At 35.5% G+C, this 27,448-nt stretch overlaps 2 protein-coding genes across 3 annotated transcripts in view; one reads left to right on the top strand and one right to left on the bottom strand.

Moving 5' to 3' along the window:
* Window positions 1-4,173: 4,173 nt before the first annotated feature.
* LOC134656463 (zinc transporter ZIP3) lies at window positions 4,174-11,968 on the top strand. Its single transcript, XM_063512000.1, has 4 exons — window positions 4,174-4,722; window positions 9,278-9,487; window positions 11,038-11,194; window positions 11,830-11,968. Exons 1-4 carry the CDS (start codon window positions 4,174-4,176, stop codon window positions 11,838-11,840), a joined length of 927 nt encoding a protein of 308 aa, XP_063368070.1. The 3' UTR covers window positions 11,841-11,968.
* Window positions 11,969-13,878: 1,910 nt separating this feature from the next.
* The window catches only part of LOC134656464 (uncharacterized), a 123,870-nt gene continuing 110,300 nt past the window's right edge, over window positions 13,879-27,448 (bottom strand). Inside the window, exons 4-5 of one of the 2 annotated variants that reach the window (XM_063512003.1) lie at window positions 15,683-15,768; window positions 13,879-14,910 (exon numbers count right to left, since the gene is read on the bottom strand). In XM_063512003.1, coding sequence (XP_063368073.1) covers window positions 14,322-14,910; window positions 15,683-15,768 — 675 coding nt within the window. In that variant the 3' untranslated portion in view covers window positions 13,879-14,321. The remainder of the gene's footprint in view (window positions 14,911-15,682; window positions 15,769-27,448) is intronic. The other variant, XM_063512001.1, reaches the window with a different exon arrangement.

The following is a 27,448-nucleotide window of genomic DNA, read 5'->3' on the forward strand; positions in this document are numbered from 1 at the left end:
ATTGACAGGTGGCGGTGCCAACTTTTTGAGAAACGACCCTATGGCAAAAGTATAGAATAAAACTACTGTATGGCAAAAGTACGATTTATTTAAGGAAGGTATATATTTATGCTTGCCTGTAGGCAACAACATATTACATTATTTGGCAGGTATCTCCCAAAAGTTGTTTTTTCCTCATGGTGACAGTTGGACCTTTCTTGAGCGCATGCGTCTAAAAATAACCATAAGGAAAATCTGGAGATAATTATATTTGGATTCCAATCTGAACGTCATAGGATTAGCATGATAACTCGATTAAAAATGGGCTTGTCCTTACGTCACATATTATCTAGTGACGTTCATGTACAGTCGCCATCAGATATATCGGAGCGGCCAAGGTGCTCATAAATATCTGAACACGCCTCTATTCTCAAGGCGCTAGAGTGCGTGTTTAGATATTTTTGAGCACCTCGGCCGCTCCGATATATCTGATGGCGACTGTAGGTGGGTAAATACCACCACACACAGTTGTTACGCCATTTATGGTCCCAGCTAAATTGGTTGTTCCATACTTACATTATGGATTGTCCAATTTAGCTAGAACCCTAAATGGCCTATCATATAGTCAAGTAATATTTTGACGATCATTGATCAAATTGATCACTGAGCTAACTGTCAGTTGTGATCATTTATTTGCGGTTAAGGAAAGTCCGAGTAAAAGTACCAGCTGGTAAAAGTACCAGCGTTAATGTTAATGCGGAAAGTGTACTCAGTATATTAACACCACATTTCTTTAGAAACGTTTATGTACTAACGAGGGCGTGATGAGGTGTGAACTGGAATTTTGAAGAATGCCGGATTTTAAATACAAGTTGACTGTTGTTTAGGTTAATTGATACATGTCTTGACTTAATGTCCTATGTCCCTTAGATGAGCTTCGTGCTTGAGTTCGCTCCAAGTCTTGCCAATAGCCTCTGCAGTAGGTAATACGAAAAAGGATCTATATCTGAATCCCTAAAGTATTTTCTCCTATCTTTGCATTCCCTAATATTGTTTGTCATAATGATCAGTTGTCCTAACATTAAAAACCCTAATTTTGGTTTCCCTAATTATTGATTACTTATCCTAATGTTATTAAGCATATTTTCTTTTTTGCGAGAGTCGCAGTTCTATCTAACCCTAACCTAACCCACTTTTGTGGCAGCAAGTTCTAAAACCTAACCATTTTTCAGAACCTTACATTATGGAAAATAATCGTTATGACAATTGATCGTTAGGGCATGTGCCCATTAGGCCTTTAGACGCATAAAACCACAAACGCGAATCACCAACTCTACGCAAAAAACCACTTAAGCGAAACACCAACTACGCAAAACACCAACTACGCATAACGCCAACATGAAATTACGCAAAACACAAATCACGCTAAATACCATGTATGCGGAATACCACCTATCACAGTACGCGAAATGCCAACTAACACGATACGCGAAATACCAACTAGATGCATGTCCGCCTTGCCGTCTGTAGACTACAGTTTCAAAATAAGTCGGCCGTTTTGGAAACCATAGGTTCGAAATCTTATGTATTAAAACTATTTTTTTTTTCCTTATTTTCTCGTAATGCATGTTAATTATAAGATGTATGTAATTATTTTTGAAAAGATGTGTCCCGCCGAGTTTGTTGCCGGTCCCATAATGGGATACCCTCCTCCAATTGAGGGGGGATTTAAATCTTCTCGGGGCAGAGGTGTAGGGTTGGAGCCGGTCTACCTAGCTTTATTTGACGTTCATAAGCGCATTGTAATTATGCCTACTTGAATAAACTATATTTTATCTTTATTTTATCTTATCTTATCTATTTATAGTTATAGCTTTGACATTAGTTTTAATTATCTAGACAAGTAGGTCCTTATAAAATGAAACCTCTTTAGATAACGAATGGCTGTTGTTGATGAAAGGTATTATACTTCGATTGTAAATATTATATTTTACAAGTTCCAGTTGGTATTTCGCGTTTGTGGTATTGTAAGTGTTTGGTATATTGCGTAATAAATAAAATCGCCAAACACCACAACACGTCAGGTTGGTATTTTGCGTTTGTGGTATTATGCGTAGTTGGCGTTTTGCGTAATATTTTTTAGAAGTCCGCAAAATACCAAAAAACCTGGGATTGGTATTTCGCGTTTGTGGTTTTATGCGTCTAAAGGCCATTAGGACAAACCAGTTAGGGCAAGTGACTTTAGGACAAACGTTGTTAGGGATTCAGAATGACACCCTACGAAAAACAGTACATAAAAAAAAGGCATGCAGACGTAAATAAACATAGGTATGTACCCTAAAATAGGATAATGCCCACTCAGCATAATGGTGCGGGAATCCGTGGCGCTGGTTTTCTGTGGGGACCTGACTAACACACAATATTATAAATAAAACATTTTTTTTTTTCAAAATCGGTCCAGTATTGACGGAGATATGATAAAAGATAAAAAGATAAAAGATAGTTTATTCAAGTAGGCATAATTACAATGCGCTTATGAACGTCAAATAAAGCTAGGTAGACCGGCTCCAACCCTACACCTCTGCCCCGAGAAGATTTAAATCCCCCCTCAATTGGAGGAGGGTATATGGAGTAACAAACATAAAAAAAACATACAACCGAATTGATAACCTCCTCCTTTTAGATTTGGAAGTCGGTTAGGTAATTAATAAATTAGTAATTCTTACTAAGACCCAATTAAAAGTAATAATCAGGGTAATGACATGCTAGGGACTTTTTGTAAGTTACGGTAGGTATCTAAGTCTAAAATAAATTGCAAAATTATATACAATAATAAAATTACAACATTGTATTGAACCTACTACAATAAATGCGTTGAAATGCTTATTAATGCTAGGTACCTATATTCATTGTGTATTTGTATTTTTGTCAACCTTTGTTCTTGTAGAAATATTACAAGTAGCTACTTGAAACAGAATCAATCAACTGAAGTGACTCATGATGTGAATCAACAATGTTTATAAGTGCTGCCTAGTCGACTGCTCGTTCTATAGGGACTACATAGGACTAATAGGCAAAACAGACTTATTAATAAAAAACAAACGACAAATTAAAAAAAATCATGAACTTTCAGGTCAGTTCTGTACACTGCCCAATACACTCTGACATACAGAATGATTTATCTATATGATGACAGCTTTCGTCCGACGTTTTTGTCCGTACATGTATTGGTGAAAATGACATAAGTCAGATATCATTCTGATGTCAGTGTAGGTTCGAATTGGCCTGATTGTGGAATCGGAGTAGTATATATTTTGAAACAATAAAGTAACTGAAGCATTTGAATTAATTATCCATTGGTATGTTACATGCTGTAAAATGATTTAAAACAAAGAAGATTTATATATAACGAACTACCTATATCGTTATATGTGATTTGCTCGTCTTGTGCCCTAATGGCTGAAAATGATGTAACAGTATATAACGGTATGACGATATCATTACCTTAATAAGGTAACAATTGGTCATAAAGTCATTACATTGAGTAAATTACGTAGGTGCACAATGAGATAAATCTCATGAAAATAAAATTAATTTTGCCAACAGTACCACTACAAAGGGCGTGTATTACGTATTTCCTCTTTGTCTATAAACCAATCCCACTTGACCTCAGAACGTTCATTACGCACTAGTTCTTCCTGAACATTGTTTGAGCTGTGCAAAACTAAAGGGGTCAAGTGTAACTGGATGGGTCTGATGATTCTCTTGATTCAACGCGAAGAATTATGCGAATATGAATCTTATTGTTTACGCACAAGAACGCATTACCTATTGTTATTTGCTCTTCAAGTAAATTTTTGCTAGCGTATGTTTTGGATAATTTCGCTCCATTCCGAATCGGCCGCGCCGGCGGTTGGACAACGAATATGTTATATTGCGATATCATTTAATAAATATACATGTGCGCACGTGAGAACATTTGTATTTTGATTGTGATAACGGTGTGTACAAATAGTACAGATAGGGTTCTGTTGAAACGGCAGACACGTTTATACGACGTAACGGAAGACATGTTTAGAACCTTTACAATTATTTAGATTGTTAAGTGTGGACGTGTGTTTGACAAGAAAGAAAACAAAAGCATTATTTAAGTGTTTCTCACAAAAAAAAAACGGTGCGTTAAGTGTCCTAAAAATGGAAATAACAACGGCAAAAATTATCGCCTGCTTGGCGTTGGGCTTAGGATCCTTCTTCACAGGCATGATACCAGCTGGAATATCGGAAAGTACAAGACAAAGACATCCTTTGACCATATCTTGTTTACTCTGCTTTGGCGCCGGCGTTCTTCTAGCGACATCTCTAGTGCACATGCTACCAGAAGCAAGGGAGGATCTTCCGCAGTTTTCAGAAATTCTTCTTTGTGTTGGATTCTTCATGGTTTACTGTGTAGATGAAATAGTGCATATTTTCTATGGGAACGGAGACAGGCCTGGACACCAAAGACAGAGTTATGGGACTGAGCAGACAAGTTTGCTGCGGCATCATGACGATTTGAGAGGGGCTGATGGAGAGATGGACGCTAGGAGGTGTTGTGGTGACACGGAGAATCCGAGGATGTGTCATGTCAGTCACACTGAACCCTGCAATAAGACTTCTTCTGGATTTATTGGGCTGTTGTGCGCGTTGTTCGTGCATAGTTTGCTAGAAGGACTCGCAATAGGATTGCAAAAAAGTTCAGCACAGGTAACACTTTTATTAGGTCGGCCTGTATGTACCTACTATGTAATGGAATCTTGCAAGTTAAATTTGATCCACTTCCTGGTTTCCGATTGAGCTGAAATTTTGCATACACATGTAAGTCGGGTGACAATGAAATATTATGGTACCATCGAGCTGATCTGATGATGGAGACAGGAGGTGGCCATAGGAACTCTGTGATGAAACAACGCAACCTAATTGTGTTAGGGGTTTTTAGAATTGTCTCGATGAGTATTAGTTGTCTGTCGTAAGAAAAGTACAGTCAGCGATAAAAGCTTGTACCAAAAATGATTTTTTTGCCAAAAACTTATTTTTATCTTATGGCGAAATCTGATGTGTATTAATGAGGGGAGCATGTTGTATTGCAATAACCTATTTTATAAATGCTGGCCATCTGGCGATGTCATCTAAAAACTGATGTACAGTACATACGAGTAAATGTTAGTGACATCATGAGGAGTAACAACTAAAACAGGAAACAAAACCCTACCCACGTCGTAAAATGTAGGAATCTAAGTTAATTTTATAATGCTATATGTACGAGTATAATATAATATGTGCCGGTTAAACAATGTTTTTAAATGAACTGTGAGAGAATTTTGCTAAAGCCGAAGACGAAAAAGCCAATTCGAAAGTACACTGACATCAGAATGATGTCATTTAGTTATCGTGCGTTTCGTTCGACCAATACATGTACGGACAAGTACAAACGAAAATGACATCATTTAGATACGTTCAAATTGGACTGGAATTCATAAAAGTGTCGCAATGGCACATGTAAGCATCTTTAAAATGAAACAATGGAAATAGGTATACCTAAGGATGGTATTCCACCTACCCAATTTCTTTGTCCAATGTGTATTGCGTCTCACATTTTGCTTAATAAGAGAGTGAGACGCAATGACATTGGACAAATTGGACACCATGACTAACACTTATCAAATGGACCTTGCGTTACATTACACTTCTCAATCATTAAAACAATAAAAAATGGAACGTGGTTTATTGGTGTTTGACGGAGTAGATATCAAGTCATTGTTTTAATAGGTATTTAACGCGCAAGTGTTGTTATATTACACAATGACTATTATCTGTCCTAAAGGCAAATTCAGATTTGTTAAATTGACATCAATACTACACTGATTTCGTAGCGTAACCTTCTTTCGTCCTCAGTAATTTAGAAACTAATATAAAACGTTGAAACGTTTAAACTTTAAACAATCTAAAGTTTTACAGTAGATAATGGGTCTTTAAATTTTCGACATAGGCATGTATAGTGCTAATTACCGCACTAGGGCGAAAAGTAGCACGATAATATGTACATTACGATATTGTACAACGTTTTACAGTACATATGGCCCTTTAAATTTTCAATATAATGCACGTATTGTGCCAGTTACCGCAATAGGGTGGTAAATTAGCGTACTGTAAATATACTAAAATACGCATAATTTCGACTGCTTATTAATACCTATACAGTATAATTCTGGTGACTACCTATCTAGAAGATAAATATGACCCACTTTAAAACAATGTCGTAAAGGTATGTATAATGTATTACAATGACTACTAACTAGAGCACTTGAAGTGACATGGATAGATTGCAATATTTGCAATGAATAAATATGCACTTCATACTAGAACTATGTCATCAGCTAGTACCTATAGTCATCAAAATTGTGTTAATATTGAGTATAAAGGTACCTACACCACTTTTATTCAAATTCATTCAAAAAAGCAATGCAAAATGGTTTTTTTCACCACACCAGCTCGGAAAGGCTTACTTTGCACTTCAAAAACTGATAGCAAAGTTGCATTTTATTCACATGTGAGGCAAAGTACCTAATCAAATGCAAATTTTGAGTTGTTTTCCTATGTTTGCTGGTAGAATTTACTTTTAAATGATGATTTTGGATGATAAATATTTAATAACATTCATTTGGATTTGATTTGGTTTGATTTTGTTTGATATTTTACATTTAATATTTGCTTCGGGTTGGTGTGGTGAAAAATTTTGTGTTTCACTCGGGGGCAAATTTTGTTTAACCCTCGTGCTTTGAAACCCTCGCAACGCTCAAGATTCCATTTTTCGAATCTTTTTTTGGGATCTTTCGCTTACTCGGGTATCAATATTAGCACGAGCGGTTAAACAATAACTTTGCCCCCTTGTAAAACAAACAACTATTTATTTTTGAAATTAGATTACCTATACTAATTAGAATTTACCAACGAACGTACCTACGAATTGTAAGGACCTATGTATATTTTTCACGAAGATGATGCAACTGTGTGTTCTGGAGTAGACATTTTTAACCATAATCAATATACGTGTAGGTATGTCAAGTGTACGTTAAGTGTAGGTACCTCTACGGAGGGTCTCAAATCAAACTTGAATGATGGGGACAGCAGTAGAGGTAGTCAGTAACTACTAACAGACGATAGTCGATAATATAGTCACACATTAATTTAGTGACTAAGTATTGTATCATTCCAAATGCTATCATGTGATCATGTCCCATATAGGCCAAACTCTAAGCCGCAGTGATAGCGGAAGATAACGCGCTCATTGTGAAGGTCAGAAGACATTCGTTACTTATTTCGTTAGTTTATCTTACAGGCCAATTCGAATTTACACTGACGTCAGAATGATATCTTAATGATGTTATTTAATTATCGTGCGTCTCGCCCGCCAATACATGTATGGACAAGTACAAGCGAAATGCCTGATAACTGAATGACATCAGTTAGATATCATTCTAGTGTCAGGGTACGTTCGAATTGACCTGTTATTTAGATTTATATCGACTGCCGCAATTAGATTTGGAGCTCGTATTGTGTCATCTTATTTAGATCATTTCTAGAGATCCAGCTCTATAACTAAGGTACCTACTACTTACTAGACGGAAGGAATTTACTTTGAATACATCCGGATGCCAATGATGTTTTATTTGCAAAGTTAATGTTATTTTCAAATAGCTACCGGTCCTCCAATACATAGGTACCGTAAAATGGGGTGAGGAGGTGCAAAACTGACATTCAAACTTCGATAACATTTTATTTGTACATATACAAACTAAATGGTGTATATAATAAGCGTTCCGGACGTTTGTATTTGATGTTGGGTAGTTCCATTTCATAACTTTGACGATAAACAGGAAATCCCACCTCACCCGTAGTCCCTCGTATTTGGGGTGAGTTGGGTTTTCATACAAAGGTGATTTTGGAAGACTGTTGGATCGATTTTTACTTTATTATGAGTATTACTCTAGCTCCATTTTAAATTGGAACACATTATTTTTGTAGCAGTAGCCTTAAAAATCCATCTCACCCCCCTTTCATCCCTTCTCTCCCCATTCATAACCCGACTCTCCCCGCGAACCCTACTCACCCCATTTTACAGTACCTACCTATTGAAGTATATATTATAGGTACCTACGTACCGTACTCGTAGTTACTTACTCTGTTCTTAGACTCAGCAAGGGGCAACTATAAGTTGAGTCATACGCTAAGGTTCGAGTCGACCACAATTACAAGACATTGACGTAAGTGAAATGTGTTAGAAATATAGAGTAAGTACGTCGGTATTAGGTATGCAGCATGGACCCCATTTTTTTCTTATATTACAAATAATTAAGTTCTATTGATACAGGTCGAATTTGACCGTTAGTTCATGTAATTTAGTAGAATTAACAGTTATTTTGTTCCACCTAGAACGACCTAAACAAAATTATTCATGTCAAAAGATACAACTAGAAAATCTTAAAATCTACTTACAAAAACAGTTATCGTAAAATGTTATGTTTAGAAACATTTCTTTTTCTCGTGCGTATTCTCCTACACGTTAGATTACTACGTCGTTCAACTGGTTCGAAGAATACAAATAAACATATTAATAAATATTTGAATAAGTTAATAATTAAATCTAAAAATAAGACGGTACATATACATAATATATATATCTTTGAAATACTTGATATACCTATTATGGTTTCCTCAATTTGGATGATCTATGGTCAAAGTATGGTTTATAGGGCTGACGGTGTAAATATACAAAAGTAAAAGCAAAATATTATAATTAGATTAGTCTCGCTTTTAGCCAGGATTTTAAATGCTTCCAATCAATTTGCTTTGGTGACAATAACTATTTTGCGTTTGTTAACATTTTCAAGGATCGTTATTATTTTTTTTTTTAATTACTAACTAATATCCTATTGTAGATTGTAGATTTTAGCTCAAAAAGTGGAGGTAAAAGGCTATTTTTATGAGTCACTTGTACGGAGACTAATTAAGTATTCATAACATGTTACAACCAAGTCACACAAGTCATACCGGTGGTCGGTTGCAAATTCGTTATATACGACTAATATAATAAATATATCGCCGCTTTCAGTTTCCCTGATCAATAACTGAACGTGGAACATTTAGGTACAAAGCATGAAAGCACTGAAGTGGTAATTTACTAAGTATTCGTGATACTACTACTATCATAGGATAGTAGAGGTCCGAGTATTTAAGTATTTTTTTTATAATTATTTTACAGGTGCTACTACTTCTCGGCGCAGTGGCCTCCCACAAGTTCGTGGTTGGGTTCTGTCTGGGCGCCGAGCTGTGCGCGGCTGGCCGCGCACTGTGGGCACACGTGGCATGGGTGGCACTATTTGCCGGTGGTTCTGTGGCCGGCATTGCCCTTGGTGCGGGGCTTGAGGCGGTACAGAGTATTCAGAACTCTGTAGCTGTTCCCATTATGCAGGTAATCCTAAGTAATTCCTATTATGAGCTATGAAGAGTGCCCGGGTACGGCTTTGCGAGGTAAGCCACACGCTGCGCGCACACGTGGCTTGCGTGGCACTCTATTTGCCGGTTGTCCTGTAGCCGGTATTGCACTTGGCGCAGGGCTTGAGACCGCACAAGAGTATACCTTATTCAGGATTCTGTAGCTGGCTATTATCTATGCAGGTAACTAAAGTTACTCGCGCTGTACGTTGCATGTGGGGCACTATTTGCCGGCGGATCGCCGTTGGTGCGGCAGGGTTGGGCAGTATTTCAATTACATGTATTTGAAATACGTATTTGAAATACAAATTAGTATTTTGTATTTGTATTTCAAATACTACCTCAAAAGTATTTTGTATTTGGTATTTCAAATACTGCACTCACATGTATTTAGTATTTTGTATTTCAAATACTTCAAGCTTCAAAATACATTTCTATAAATACATTTTATTAAATTATATAATCCTAAAATGTCTAATCTCTCGCACAAGCTGTGAGCCGACCGCGAACCTCCGATCCAGCCGAGATACAATTTTCATTGGCTGGATACTGGATCTATATTAGGTCAACTTCTGCGTGGAACTTTTCGTTTAAATCTAGGGGATAGGGTCATTGCAGTAGTTTCCGTCCATGCACTAGTTTTCGACGACTTGACGGTTTATCAAATATATATTTCATTTTTAATTTACTACTTTTTGCGAAATCTTCATCTTCCTCGCGTTGTCCCGGCATTTTGCCACGGCTCATGGGAGCCTGGGGTCCGCTTGGAAACTAATCCCAGTAATTGGCGTTGGCACTAGTTTTTACGATAGCGACTGCCATCTGACCTTCCAACCCAGAGGGTAAACTAGGGCCGTAATTGGAATTAGTCCGGTTTCCTCACGATGTTTTCCTTCACCGAAAAGCGACTGGTAAATATCAAATGATATTTCGTACATAGTTCCGAAAAACTCATTGCGAAATATCATTGTTATATGTAGACAGATATATTGCTTAGACGCCTTAGACATAAGGATTGAAATCAGTCCAAATTTGTGCAGGAATGTAGATATATATTCAAATTTCGTCAAGTGGACGTAAACTAGAGCTGGACGAAAACTAGCGCAATGACCCTATAAGTTTATATGAAAGGATATTCGTTAACGTTAAAACTAAATGCTAAACAAAAAAATAAATAAAGGTATATTTTGTAATTGAAATACATTATTTTAAACACTGTAATTTGTATTTTGTATTTCAAATACCCGTCACCAAAGTAGTTTGTATTTTGTATTTCAAATACTTTTAAAAATGTATTTTGTAATTTGTATTTCAAATACGTGGAAGCCAGTATTTTGCCCAACCCTGGGTGCGGGGAGTGACGCTGTACAGACTATACACGACTAAAAGGCTGTACCTATCATACAGGTACCTAAGTAACTATAGTCCTGTACCCGAGTAATGAAGACGGGTCCGGCTGTGTGAGACAGCTAGGGTCCTCTTCATACGCATAGTGTTTTATTGACCCCCAACTATTTGGAATTTCAGGCATTAGCGGCTGGCACTCTTCTCTACGTGACAGTCAGCGAAGTGTTGCCTCGTGAACGAGCTCGTTTCCACGAGCAGAAGCGGTGGAGCGGGATGGCGCAGTTGGCAGCTGTACTGGCCGGCTTCGCGGGCATGTATCTCAGCACGAGATACCTGGGTATGTTGTTAGCTTGTTACTCTCCTCTACCAAAAGCGACAATTAAGTGGCATAATTAGCTTAAACAGAACACAAGAAAAAGTTTTGAGAAAAAGTTATTCTCTAGAAATCAGATATTAATGAAGAAAAACTCCCTTGCAAGTAGCTATCGATAGTCACCGGGTGGTTAGTTGGTTACCACCAGTCACCAGTAATGAAATAGTAATTCGTGATACACAACACCAATAGTTGCATTAGCGCCATCTGTTCAGTTGCATTAGAAATAGTTGGCTAAGTGGTGTTGCCAGTGTACGTACATGGTAATGTAGTTAAGTTTACTGTTACGTAGGAACTAGTAACGCTACTCCCCAAAAGATGGCGCATAGCATAAAAATTGGATGGATGACGAAAACAGCAAAACTTCCATTATGATTATACATATTTGTTAAATAAAAATTTGGTACCGATTATATTTGGAAACCATCTGTTATTTTATAGATACATTAATTACCTACCTATATTTGTGGTCGCAAGTCGGATTGATTCTTAAAATAATAAATATCCGCTATATATATAACGTATTTCTTTTTTTCCGCTATTAAATAGTAATTGAAAAAATTGATTTAATTGTAATTATTGCGTTTTTTTTGTTTCAGACCATGACTGAGCTTAGTGGATCTAAGTTAAATTAAGACTTAGACTCACAGTGTTTTAATTACATAATAATGTAGATCTCTGTGTATTTGTAAGTTAAAAATAACTTAGTTAAAGTAGGATTACAATGACACATTTCTTTGTAAGTAAGTAAGTTTTCTAATAATAGAAATAAGTTAAAAAATATCTTAATTTGAATTTATACTATTAACATTTAATTTAGGTACATAGTAAAAATAAAACAATTTCTCTGTTTCAGTTTTTTTTTATTTCATTTAAAATTTCATTTTGACGGCAACAATAAATCGTGAAGTATTTATAATTATTAATAATGCTGGACAATATACTGACATTTTTATGTATTTACAAAATAATTGATTGAGGTATGTTTTTAACTTATGATCATTTATTTATTCACGCATTGGTAGATAGTAATTAATTTTTATTTTACATCAATTAAAATTCGGTGGCAGAGTTGATGTACGTATAAAAATCTAAGTACAAAACTGACTACATGAAATTACACGAATGACAAATTATTCACATTTAAATGAAAAATGGCTTACACTAATTACGAACATGGCACTGTTTTGTGATACTAAGTAATTAACAATACAAACTTGACGGTCTACTGTCGTTAAATCGGAATATATTTTGTCTCTTTATCTTGTGTCATTTTAAAGGTTCAATCAATTGTCTATTTCTATTAGACGAAATACAGTGTGTAATCGTTATTATAATATTATTTAATTTATTTTTAGCTGTTTGGCTACTCGTCGGTAGATGGCGCTATTATCAGATTCCTAGTGACACGAATAATTTAAAGCTTCGAATTTGACGAATGCTACTGTATTTTAAATTATTGTTATAATATCTGTCTTGCTATTAAATTACACACCTAAATGCACAAAATAATCTCAGTCAACAATACTACTGTGTTATTTATTTACATTCATAACATTTTATGGAAGCGATTTCAACATACATTCAACATTCATACTGAAAATCGGAATACCTCGTATTAAACAGTATAAATAAATGAATATCCTTAAACAACTACGTTTTAAATACAATAAAAGTATTACAAAATAGAAAATAATACAGATCTTTGACTCGCACTTATGCCTAGCGTAGTAAGTACCGTTACAATGATAACAAAAATCTAAAATGTTAACTTTGAATAAATATTCTTAATTTTAAGAGGAAGAGAGCGTAATAATCAATGGAACATCTTTGCCGGGTGATGTGAAACAATAATAGCATTATACTGAATTACTAATTCTTCGGAAACATCAAATGTATTTTGAAATTCTATATTATTTGAATTATTCTCTTCACTGCCAATACTTGTGATATTTTCACAATATTATGAACTATGTTATTTAAAAAATCATCTGTCTGACTTTAAAATTAATGTCAAATGAAGTTCTCTAAACATTGGGTATACAATGCATGTTTAACAATGAACGGTTAACAATGGTATTTAAGGCACATCAGTTCCACAAGGCACCGTATTCGTCCCGTTTAATTCATTCAAGACCAACTATACAATACTAACAAGAAGCGTAACTATATAGACGAAATTTCGAAAATAAATACAATAGATACAATCAACCGATTGGCTTCTTACAACCAAGCTTACACCTGACATGTCGCATCGGTAACATAACGTACTTTTACAAGACGAAATAAAACAGAATCCAGTGCGTATGATACTTAATTTTATCAGGATTTGTAAGAACTTCACAGAAGTAAGCATGAGGTTCTAAATGACATTATACTGTAAAATGTTGAAAAAAATAATGCGCTACTTAAAACAACTTATTCCATTGTTATACTACAGTTCGAGTAACTGTCAGAATTTTTAATGCCTTCTTCTGCAGAGTTTTCTTTAATAATAATAATGGCCAAAAGCACAAAGAATAGACATTTTAATTTAGGTCACTTTTTCATGGACAATTTATGACACATTAATAAAATTTGGACTAACTCTTGTGAATTGATAAACTGTACAAAACCGATATCCAATAGGTCAATTTCATAAAAAAGTACTAGCTGGATACAAGATTTCTTACTAAGATCTGTAGATAAGTATGCAATTGGCTCCTGGGCGTAAGAAGTTAGCGATAAATAGCTAGACTATAAATTTGCTATAGTGGTTGGTTGGGTCGTCAGTAGCCATAATATTTACTGCTACTGCGAAATGTGAAAGTGACCCCGGTAAGTAATTATTGCTAACTACCTCTACCTCCATAATCTTAAGCGCAACTTTAGTGATGTATTTAGCTTTGGAACATCTGAGTCACATCGTCTTGTAATCTAGCTCAAATGTCTCCGCATCTAATTGCTTAAAACTAAACTGTCCTTGGCCCACCATCGGCAGACTGAATCACGAAAACTAGATGCGAAGACACTCCCGTAATACTAAGTCGAGATAAATCCTCGTAAATTTGTTCAAAGTCCCACTGGATTACACTAGCACTGAGTTCCACAATCAGGTCTCGTCGCCTTCCTCGTATTTCCTTCTTTCTCTCACGAGTTCTTTCGTTCTTTTCTTCTGCTTGTGCTGTTCTAGTTTGTTTTTGTGCTGGCTTTTTTTCCTCTGCTTGAGGGTGGGGATGATTTGGCATTCGCAGCCGGAGCGCACTTGGACGTAGTCCATGGACCAGCCGCCAGAGACGGTGATATCGCCGTCTTTTTTGAAGGCCATTCCTTGTCGCTCCCTTCTGTGGCGATGCGGGTTTTCCGTAGCGGCTTGATCAGTGCCGTAGGGCCGCACTAAAGCGTACGAGTAGGAGTACTTCTGGACGCACCGAGACTGGTTGTAGAGTCTGGCGTCGACGAACCGGCATGGCTTGTCTACGACGCCCGCCGCGCAGGAGATTTCGTAGAGCTGCATGATGTTCTCGCCGTCCCGGTAGAGCTCGACGTAGAGCCCGCTGCGGGCGCGGCCGCCCTGAGGCGCGGTCATCTCGTGCACGGTGGGGCAGCAGTCCACGCCGTCGCTGTGGTTCCTACCGGCCTCATGCACCAACAGTTGCTGCATCTCGCGCCAATGCGATCTTTTCCACTCTTCTTCGATACTGTAAAGTAAAGTAATAGAATTAAGCTACTGGCAGATTTGTTGTGAAGTAGTGTCAGCTGCAGAGAAAGGTGACTCCCCCTGCATAGACTGATTGTATGCAGGAGGGGTCACTTATCTCTGCAGCTGACCGTACATCTGATTGTGAAATAGTTTATTACATAGCAACTAGCAATTTGTCACAGTTTACATTTGAACTCTTGCATGCTGGGAGCTATACCATAGCTGCAAGCTGTACCTTCTGAGCAGGTACCTATATCTGAAACCTATCGTAGGTATACAGAGTGATACCGTCTGGTCGTGGGCATCTTAAAAGTTACCCGATGACCGCGGAAGGCACGCCTAGAGTGTTCGTTTCGTGTCCTAGTCGTAAGGAAAATGAGTAAACTTAAAAGAATCGAAGTAAATAGTAGTATAAGTAGTAAGATCACAGAACATATTAAAGAGGTTAGAATGGCTATCGCGCACAGTTAGTATCGGAACCGGTGTCGCCGCTCGTTCCTCTCCACATTTACTAACACTCGCGCAACGGTAGTAAAAAATTGTGTGCGTGGTGAATGGATACGCCTCCTTTAAACAGATTTGATGTCTGGCTTCTTAATCTGAACATTATTGTGGCGCAAAAAGGCATGTTTACTTCATTTTCGGTCAGCGCGGGCGAGTAGCATGCGAGCGTTTGCTCAAAACCCCGCGGCGACACGTACCCTGCTCGCATCGCCATTCTACTTGTTCTGTGAGTAAGATATTAAGAACATTGTAGAGTAGATACTTACGGCGCGCGGTGATGCTGTCGAGGCGACCGGCGCACGCGACTCGCGTTCGTCAACACGTCGCCCGCCACCCCTGCCCCACACAGCACCTGGAATGAGGTAAACACACTTGTTAATTACTTTTTCTACTCGTCGACTGCAATGCTTGAATTAAGACTTCGTATACCAAAGTGAAATCGCATACTTTTTTCACTATGGGACCCTAACTCAACTATAATATTTATTTCGATACCGTTTAGTCAACTATAATATTCATTTCGATACAGTTTAGTCAACTATAATATTCATTTCGATACAGTTTAGTCAACTATAATGAAATTGACCAATCGAAAGCGCGGAGCAAGTACCAGGGCCTCATGAGTTACGAGAAGGTGTCGTTGACCAACCGGCCGGGGGCGCGGGGTGCGGGGGCCGGGTCGCGTACGAGTATGAAGGTATCGCGGCTGCGCATCTTAGTTGTATACTTTTGGTATTTTTACCTACATATAATTATGATTCTTCTACTAGTTTTAAGTATTTTTTTTTGTTGACTCGTAGAAAAAGTATTGTATACAATAGTGATATAATCAAGCTTTTCAATCTCGTACCTTTACTTAGGCAACTCAGCAAGCTTCGTTGCCTAAACACGGTACTCGACTGAAAAGCTCTCCATTATATCACGATTGTATAAAATACTATTATGTTTTCGTCTGGCAAACCAAATTGCCAGCAGAAGAAAGTATCGACCTATTGGTACAGTCACCACCAATAGTATAGCGGATGAAACAACGCACCAAAAGTATCTACCACTTTCAAATACTTGTCTTAAATGAGATAAATCTGTACCAGTTGGCATTCAAAAGCCTGTATTACAGTTTAATTGTTAAACATATAGAGACATAATAATATCTGTTTTTGTTAAGCCGTTAACGATTGGTAGGTATACTTTGCAGGCGTACTCTGATCCGCTACTTTTGATAACTATTGAAGATCTGGAAAACTAGCAATCGCAATGAAACTATTTAAATTGCTAATCTGTGACAATACCTATCCAAATAAATAACAGTGAAATAATGTCAGTCATTTGGCGTTTAATCTGTTTGGCGTTTAAACCAATCTCTTTCAGTCAATCTTTAATAATATCACTACTACTATGTAGAAATTGAAGAAAGAGACTAGATTAATTTCCGCTATGTAAAGATTGACTGAAAGAGATTGGTTTGGCCATATGTCTGCCTGTTTATTGTATCTAGGTACTTAATAAATTGCTGTAATTTCAGTATTATTTTCTACTTTTGAGAGTATTGTGGTGTGTAATAGAGTACCTACTTCGAATCGGGTAGTTCTGTTAAACAATACATTATAATACAAGTAATCAATACATCATACAATCAATACATTAACATATCTTAGTAAATGATGTTTCCGATAAACTTTCCAATATTTCCTTCATTAATTTGTCCGAAATTCTTTCTAGGATTATGGCTTGTCGTATTATCTTTTACATTTAAAGCACTTAAGCAATTAATGATAACATTATCAAGTGTCCGAGTTAGTGTTTTTGATTTAATAGCCAGTTATTAGACATAGGTATACATGTATACATTTATAAATATACTTATATCTACCCGCTTTATATTTAATAAGTAATAGAATAGTTTTAGATAGTTGTATACTTAGTTGTTTAGAATTGGCTTTGTAATTTTTGTATAATGATTAATTATCCTCTCCTTAGTATTATGTTAGTGTAAACATGTATTTCTCAGGAAGTGATTATTCTTGTAATCTTTTGAGAAATAAACATCTTAAACCTAAACCTACTTATTAAATAAATACAAATAGACAAATTATTACGTAATCCCCTTAGTATAAGAGGAAACTCTGTATCATCTTTCCGGAGTCCTTATAAAAAACGTACCTACTTAATTTAAAATCGAATAGTAAATACGTTTTATTAGTTTTATTTTATTGTTAACTGTTAATAAATTTCCATTTACGTTTATTTTATGGTTCGACATTCATTAAATAAACGCCAAGAGGTCGCTTAATGTAAATTAGCGACTAGGGATCATAAAATGCATATAAAATCAGCGTACCTATATGTCTCAATTACTATACTCAAATTTCAAACCAATAAAGTAAGACGAAAATATATTAGCAAGATATTAGCGACTCCAATTTTGCTTTGATTACGACTTTTCGAATGTTTTTGGCAATTAAGTAGTTTTAAAACAGCTTTACTTACTTATTTAGGCATACCTACCTACGCACATGAAATTCCCACTACTACCTATATGATATGATAAATATGATATGATATTTATTTATTTCATAATATTACATTGCATTATAAATTATTATGTTAATATATAATATTTAATATTATGATCGTCAAGAGTACATTATCAAATACAGGATATTCTAACAAACAATACACAGTTTAAGGTCTCATGAATTAGTCCATACAATATATTGTATTTCCTAGCAGTATTTGCTTTAGTTGGGACTGAAATTCCGACACACTGGCTATGTCTTTCACACGTTTAGGTAACTTTTCATAAAGGGATGGTCCCATCACCCTGGGATAGGTATGTTACTCGTGTTACTATCAGCGTAAATATTGATAGGTACCCATTTAATATTTTCTTATTATCATCAGTTTTATAAGTAGTATTTGCTTCGTAAAGTCGGCCACCTGAACACCGCTAACCGCAACCTACATTCTTCAAAAGAAACAAAGGTGTCCACGATGTTTTTAAAACATGTCTGTCTGATGACTCGTATGACTGACATGCCATATGAAACATTGAAGTCACACGATTTTGTTTTGTAAACCTGTTAACACTATACAAACCAAATCAGACGACTTTAAAATACAGTTTATTGCAGTAAGACTTTGATTTACAGGCAATTAATTTGGTCAGTGGCTTAGGAAAATATTAATGTACGAATCTACTTGAATAACTTACTTGACCAAACTCAGATAGTCGGCTGATTAACATATTAAATTATATATTGTTAGAATAACATAACTTTTTCTGATTTTTGTCTACAAACCAAATGGTCTTAATACGAAACATACATATATAGGTACCTTTGTACAAGAATTAACCTCATAAATAAAATCTAGTTCGCCCGAGTTTTTCGCCTCAGGTGGTTATAAGAATGGAAACATTCAGGAATTCCCATTCACGAAGTCTTTTGCATTAACGTGAAAACTGTTATGACATTAACTCGTGTAGCGTCATTCGGCCCACATCCTTCCATCATAATGCTACTCGGAACTGAGTTTAGTAATTGGGTGAATTGGATTGACTACATGATTTTTTTTTACAGTCATTTGTTAGTTGTTTGTTTCGATCAGTATATTATCTGTTAGGCATCTAAATTATAGGTAGGTACGAGTAGGTACACAAGATTTTTAAGCAGAGCTATTACGAAGGTTGATCTGTGAATATTTATTATTATTTCAACTACAAAATCCCAAATCTATTATCAAATTACTTAAATATACTTCCCGGTAAGTACTTATACAGTTGTTTTTAGTTTTACGATCGGTGGCCAATGAAGGAACTACAGCGTATACTATATATTATCGTATAATATATTATCGTATTTCATAAGGTAAGAGTCGTTAAATACATATTAATAAATCGTGTTTACATTTATCATCAAAAGAATTGAAACCCTAATTCCAATATTTTTACATATTTATTGCTACTATATAGGTAATAGGATCTTTCATTTTTAAGCGTTTAAACTGAAAATAAATTTAGATACATATTTTGATAAGTAATAAAAATCATAAAGTACCATATCGTGAAACTAGCAAATACCACACCTCAGACCCGGCGAGATGTAAAATGATCCCCACATAAAATGACACAATGCGTTTTACGAGCGATGATAGGTTTCTCAAGCAACTGTCATTCCCACAGCCTCCGGTCCGACAGTCGTTCCCAGTCCGAATCTCCTCATTATCACGCTATTACGGTTCTGCGTCAGATTTCACGTGCTATCACCGAATACCATTAATGTCTCACGCTGTGTCCGTTAAGTGTTAAAACTGCGTAAGTCATTAACGGTAACGATTTGTATGAGACAAATTGGCAGATATCCATGTGTGTCTCTGTTGCTTTGTTTTACTATTAAGGTTCTAAGTTTCCTACTAAGTTTAAATTGAAAGCACTGCCATTCTAAGAACAACTTTATTAACTCAGCCTCTGTTTGAAAAGCTTATTTTTCAGTGTACTTAACACAAAACTATACTAACGCATATTGCATCCGTTGGTTTTTGTTTCCCAACATTAAAGTACAGACATTTAAAATCTGTACGCTACAAGGAATTGCAAACCCAGAATTTTCTTAATTCTCGTTTAATTTCAACGTCGGTATTTTAGATTATCAATGGCACATTTGCATAAAAGTAAAATTTCTAAAAAATGTCAGTTACTAGGTTATGGTCTGGCGTAGCCGCGTAATACACCATTCACATGCGTCCTCCCCAATCTGCATTTTTACGACATCTAGTGTCGGAATTCCAATCACTAGTTGATTGCTATATCAATAAATTAACAAAATACCGCTTTCCGCTAATTACGGACTGTCTATTTCAAATCTAAATAAAAAATAAAGGATCCACAATAAAATGGATCTTCAGCCCTTGACTTAGAGTTCACAGTTTGTATTACAGTTTAAAATAATACTTATCAACCTGTATTCTTTAAATATGTAGCACGATTCCTTGTCAACCGAATTTAGAACTTACATCAAAGTAGTTTTAAGTCTATGTTCCTAATCGCATTATAGTTTATGAATTAGCGACAAAAATCGGCTTTGAAAATAGAATTTATAATGATTTCTCAGAATTCTCTCATGTTTTACAATGCTTATCTTCATCTAGTTCATATTCATATTATGCCTCGTCTTTATTGATTTTATTGATACTTATGGTCTTTTAATAAAAAATCGATCGTTTTCAATTCTTTATGTTAGTGATTATTATTAACAGCTTTAGGGCAAAAAAGTCGTATGTGTCTATAATTGTCCAAGTCGCTTACGATATGTCTACCGAGCATTGTAGAAAAACGGAAGTTGGTTTTGTGTAAATTGTTTAATAAATTTGTTTTAAGCATGTGAACAAATACTTAATTAATCCGTTCTCAAAAGTTCCGTTGTCAAAGTAGCGATGAACCGAAACGGCTGACCAAAATCGAATTAATTTTTGAAATAGGCTATGGTGTACCTAATAAAAAACCTTAAATTAATCCAGTAATAACTTAATTTAGTAAGGACATATATAGTAACGGCACCAGTCATGGGACATTTAAGAGGAAATTTGGAGTATTTGTGATATTTCCCTGATACATGTAAAAGTTCTACCGCTTAGCTTGTTAAAAGATGAATATCCTATCCTTCTTTCATGTTTCAGGCGTGTTGTATCAAAGATACTGCAGTTAGTTTCCACATAATTAATAAATTAAAAGTATGTTTTTTTTCTCCAGTCATGGACACCAAAGCTCCAGTAATGGAACCCCGGTAATGGACGTGGATCCAGTAATGGGCCCCCTATAATGGGCATACCCTATCAGTATAAGATATTGGAATAGGGAATAAGTTTTTGGCAAAAAACTAGTTATTAGTCATTTTTGTCACCCGATTGCATTGTCATCCGATTTGCATACGTATCCAAAATTTCAACTCAATCGGAAATCCGAAAGTGGCTCAAATGCCATTTCCAAGATTTGAACCACACTAACTAATACAGGGTGGATTTTCTTTTTGGGTCAGTGAGGGCAGCTACCAGATCCCGTGCTGCTACGAGAAAACGGTCTTAGAAGACCTTCCCTCGATTTCAAATTAATGAAGATTGGCTTTTACAGATTTTGGAAAAAACATACAGGGTGCGAGGAAAAGGTAATTTTTGACAAACTTTTTTTTTATGCCAATCGATCCCATTCCTATTGAGGATCAAAAGCTTGTATGGAACAAAAAAAAAATTCCGGCTAGAAAAGCCACAAATCGAGGAAAACATTTCCCATACAATTTGTATGAAAATGAAAACTTATATTTTTCACATGCTATTTTTGTATGCCAATAGATTCCATTCCTATCCAGTATCAATAGTTTTTTTGGGTCAAAATTAAATTTCACATTTTCTCCATAGTAAATGTACCTATAGAAAAAGTTTTTATTAATTTGTGGCTTTTTAGTACATTATCGTAAGTTGACCCCAAAGAAACTATTGATACTAGATAAGAATGGAATCAATTGGCATAGAAAAATAGCATGTGAAAAATAAATGTTTTGATTTTCATACAAATTGTATGGGAAAAGTTTTCCTCGATTTGTGGCTTTTCTAGCCGGAATTTTTTTTTTAGTTCCATACAAGCTTTTGATCCTCAATAGGAATGGGATCGATTGGCATCAAAAAAAAGATTGTCAAAAATTACCTTTTTCTCGCACCCTGTATGTTTTTTCCAAAATCTGTAAAAGCCAATCTTCATTAATTTGAAATCGAGGGAAGGTTTTCTAAGACCGTTTTCTCGTCGCAGCACGGGATCTGGTAGCTGCCCTCACTGACCCAAAAAGAAAATCCACCCTGTATACAAACTAACAGGGCAAGTTAAATAAAATTTTGTAAAAACGATATTAATTTATCCGAAGTCCGAGAAGACCTCCTGACATAGTTCGTACGAGTAACTACATTATACTTCTGTATTGTTTAAACATGAAATTACGCCATGGCAAGCATCATTATGTAAATTATCCCATCATAGGAGGTATGCAGTTTTACAGCTCCTATAATGGGATTGGTCAAAATACCACTATTTTTTATACATCTCTAGAGTCACAACATAATGTGTTGTATACCTTATCTCATGGTAAATGCAATTAACGAAACACAATCTAGTTTACACCAAGTAATAATTAATTACAATTTAATATATGAACTCACCTCTCTTAGCGAAGTTGTTAAGAATTCTTACTGGTTATTTTTTTCAGTGACACGACAACTTTTGGGTTGGCGCCAATTTCTTAAAAAGTAACCGAAATTAATAAAAAGTAAAACTTAAACAGCTCTATGACTCTTATTTATGGTAAAATATTGCCAGTGTTTATAAACTACTTTTACATATTTATTTTAGAGGATTTGTGGTTTTATGTCCCATTACCGGTTCCACGTCCATTATAGGGTCCATTACGTTATATTACATTTTAGTAGTTGCGTTTGTAAGTTCTGCTATGTGATCTCTCAAAATTATGTAAGTACTTAGAGCTTTCAGGGTCTCATTTAGGTTTTCAAAAAATGAGCACGTAAGCGCAGCGACGATATTTTACTGTGCTTTTGATACCTAGTTCATAATTCTACCATCGAAACTGAATGAAGATTGTTTAAGTTACCGATATAGAAATAATAAACATCCACAGTCACGGCTCACGCGGCACATTCAATCAGAAATATCGTGTAATAAGCTTGTCAAACCATAATAACTAATAGCTTCAAACACAATACAAATCATGAACGTGGAAATCATATCGCGGCTCATAAATAACACTGACAAATTTATCTAAACATCCCGTTTTAGAACCAGATGTTAACAATAGATTTTAAATCATAGTCATAAGAATCAAAATTGATTGAGTCTTGTTTTTAAGGGCTGAAGTGGGTGAGATAAGATTGAATTTATATTTTCACGGTTACTGTTTTGATAATGAGATTCATAGTAAATGTTAACAGTATTTACTTTGTAATGATAGTGTAGCTTATTTTATATTTTGATCAAAACACGCATGCCCTAAAATATTCTTTTATAATATATAGTAATTATATATTATAAACGAATATTTTAGTACATGCGTATTTTTATTATGCGTATTTGGTCCTCAAAATACCTACTCAATTAAGTCGTAATCTTCTGTTGGAGACAATTCAAAAATATTTATAATATTGGATCACAGAACGACATAGCAGCGTCCATAGTATGTAAATACGGGTCACCCGTTGACCACGAACGCTGTAAAGGGTTCGAAACGTCGGGATGTAGAATAAATTTAATATACGCGATATAATCCGTTTTAATAGTTTTATTTCATGAGTGACTATCGCGGTAACCGAAGACAATATTAAATAATTTTCACTTAACACCGCAAGGCGTAAGTTATGTATTAATTTCGGAATAAGCGTAAGAGTTTGGAGTGCCGTACTTAACAAAGGTCACAAATAGAAAAAGTGATGTTCAAAATTGCAATGCACATTCATTTTCATATGATTTAAATACATCGTTCTGGGAGCCGATTTTTGAATTTCGATCGCTCGATTTCGTCACTCGAAAATGGGTGGAAAACGGCGAAATGCAGATTTTTGAAATACGAGCGATAGAAATTGTATTGGTATTGACCACTCGTTTTCAATTCTATTAGTAGAATTTACATGGCTAGTAGTGGAGATATTACTGAACGAAATACACGAAATCCAGCGGTCGAATTTCAAAAATCGGCCCCCTGGTTTATATGCCTTTTTTAAGCATAGTTTAATCAGAAATATGACGCCGGACAACCTGTATGTCACTCTGCAGCTGCAGGTTGCAGGTACAGTGGTTGTGGTGTGTTCAATTGATCAGCGGCTGCGTCCGTGCACAGCATTCAGCAAGGCGTTTGAGACGCGTGAAATCGACTGCCACGTCTTTAGTCGGCTCATGACTCAAATCTGACACTACGGAATGCTGTTTACAGTAAATACGGACCGAATATTAAGGAGCGGTGTACTGAGGGTGACCAGCCAAATTTTCAATTTGATTTTCTATCATGTAACCAGTAGCAATTTATTTACAAGAAATTAGCTTGATATACAATTAAATCAATAATTTAAGAAAACCTGTCGGTTTCAACCAACGTTTAGGTATGTAAATTGTCACTCTAGGGTTATATGTTTCTTCTTTAGGCCTATTTTCGAAATGTTGCGGCATTGTAAATGTGTCCTTATGTCCCTGCTATGAGCTAGAACTCTCTCTCTCTTATGAACTCTTCTCTAACTATAAAACGTATCAAACCCGATCGCTATTTATTGGTATTAAATTTCAAATTTATTTTATTGTGTCTGTCAGATAATTTTATCTCATCACGCGAAGTCCTATAAAATTCTAAACCCTAACTCTGGACTGGACCACCCATTTGTTAGTTATAAATAAATCGGAGTTAAATATAATTTATAACGTTTTTGTACAATCCTAAAATACGATATATCAAAGTCCTCGCCGCTGCTTTTAGCGTATCTTTGGTTCGGAATGGTAAGATAACACTTCGCGTAAGCCTTACGACTCTTAAACAACACTTATAACACTTAATACCAATAACACTCATCGATGAGAATGAATCACCACTCAGATTAGTTGCATTAAAAACGCATTAAGACTTCAAAATGATATTTGGCATGATATGCTGGTGACACCAATTAAATATATCTTTGACAGGATGAAGAATTCATGCGTTTAGGGCAAGAGGTGGTTGTCGTGTTGTACAATTCGGTGATTACATATCTGCCTGCTAAGTTTACTAAAGTGATTTAGAGAAAGCAGTATTAAAAAATTGAACCTTAAAAGCACCCTGTTATACTCCTATTTAGACCTAAGATTTGAATATTTTCAAACAAGTAAAAAAACTTTTTTTTATATAAATCAAATTATCCCTTAAGTGATTTTTTTTCTTCATATGACACCTCATACCTGCAACAGTTCGTGCAAATAACTGAATTTAAATAAATATTTAATATTCCTTTGAGTAGCCGTAATCGTCTCACGTCTCCTTGTCAGGTAGCGTGACCAATCAATATGTCAAACAGAGAGGCAACTGTAATGAGGTCTCGGATTATTAAGGCTCCGATATCAGGGTTTAAGAGTTTGACAGTTTGTAAGGGCGGTGTTTATCAGACGTTCATTGTTTTTCGGATTTAAATTATTATTAATTTAGTAACAACATAACAAATTAATATGTAAACTAAATGGTAACAATTGAAATTAAAATAGTTTAAAGTTAAAAGACCTCGGATCTTTTTTTGTAAAGCAAATATTGGTGTCAGAAGAAGTTTGTACCTATCATATCGTAGAGCAGACAACTGTCCTGTCCTACCTGTCTGCAGAAACTATACATTGACAAATTTTCCCGTCAGTTGCCAGACATATCTGCCAGACAGATTTGACGGACACATCTGTACGCATATCCTAGCTATTTTATTTAAAACTTATGAGGTTCCTGTAGCTACTGTAAATACCAAACCGTATTTAAATTTTAAGAGCTTTAAAATGAGGCAGTAGCTGTAACGTAATTCTCTTTGGTTACAAAATATCGACTCTCTATCTAAGTTATTTATCTGTATACACTTTAAAATTATATCTCCGAACCAAGTGCGGGACAATAGTGACTACTGCAATTAACTTACCACAATTATAGTTTACTCTTACAATTAGAAAGTAACGTTTTCATAAAAGGTGTTAATACTTCCTATTACCTAGTAACTACTTACTATACTATTTGTTCTCGATTAACTCCGACTTGTAACTGTGACCCAAATATATTTAAAGAGCGACTTTCTATTATTATTGAGCCTACAGCTTGAATAATTATATTTTATAAATATTTGGTGTTAAGTTCTATTTATTTCCATTAGACTTAATCCCCTAGTTTACTTAGACACCACATAAATTTAGTCTCGTAATGCTTCTTATGTTACGTGACCTGGTTTGGAAGACGTTAATTGATTTAGAAATTGGATGCCCCATATTTTTGAATTGTAGGTATATTTTTGGATACATAAATCGTTTCTCTATTTAAATGGCTCGGCTTTAAATGGCGTTACAATAATTCTACCTACAACCATGATGTTTTTGTACAATGCGTTTGAGGTTTTACACCTCAGACAGTTTATCAATATATTTTACGAAGTCGTTGCAATTGTTTAGTTAAGACGAAACAGGAGCTGAGATTTAAATATTTTTGGTAAATATACCCGTCTCCCTAACGGAAGCGGCTCCTAAAACTAGTGCGATAAGGACAAGGCGAAAAATCCTGCGTTAAAATCTCAAAAATCGAGGTTTCGTACTAGACTGTTTCCTCCTCCAAAACTTAACCAATCGTAACCAAATTTGGAAATCTAAATGACTTTGAAATTATCTGTGTCGTTCCGTCTTGCTTTTTTGGCTAGTTGATATCAGTTTTGAATACCATGCCTCTCATTGCGGCATAGTCAATTAGGCCATTTTGGCCATTTTTGAAGGGCTCTAGCGCCTTAAAAAACAAAAATATCAAAACGGTCCGACACAGATATTGACAATATTAATCTGTGTTGAAAAAATCATTGCTCTAGCTTCAAAACCCACGGAGGAAACAGTCGAGTACGTTTGTATGGAGAAATGACCACTCCTGTTGCCTCTTAAGTATTAATGTACTCTTAATAATGTCATAAATGTTTAATTGCGAGTGCCAAGTTACCTATATTAAAATACGTGTAAATAATATGTTACCTATATTACTTTTGAATAAATAAAGTTGTTATCGTTTTATTGCATGGTTTTGTACTACTTCATTAAAATTTGAAATAAGTTGTCCGGTAAAAACCGCCGCACCTGTATCTTTGCAATACATAGTTAGTATAATCCAACGTTAAGCAGTCGCGGCGTACGCGCACACGAGATGCCTATTCGAACTTCAAAAACAGCTACCTACTTTATTTAACATTGCCTTTATATGATTTGACATTATTTCTACTTCTCGCACGCACATTTAAGAATCGGC

Source organism: Cydia amplana, chromosome 18 (assembly GCF_948474715.1).
Source record: "Cydia amplana chromosome 18, ilCydAmpl1.1, whole genome shotgun sequence".
Classification (NCBI taxonomy): Eukaryota; Metazoa; Arthropoda; class Insecta; order Lepidoptera; family Tortricidae; genus Cydia; species Cydia amplana.

What these genes read in the sequence shown, in the direction of transcription:
- LOC134656463 (XM_063512000.1), top strand. Translation starts at nt 4,174, where the DNA reads ATGGAAATAACAACGGCAAAAATTATCGCCTGCTTGGCGTTGGGCTTA. An exon ending in TGCAAAAAAGTTCAGCACAG is followed by an intron (nt 4,723 to 9,277) that starts GTAACACTTTTA and finishes ATTATTTTACAG; the next exon opens with GTGCTACTACTTCTCGGCGC. An exon ending in TAGCTGTTCCCATTATGCAG is followed by an intron (nt 9,488 to 11,037) that starts GTAATCCTAAGT and finishes TTGGAATTTCAG; the next exon opens with GCATTAGCGGCTGGCACTCT.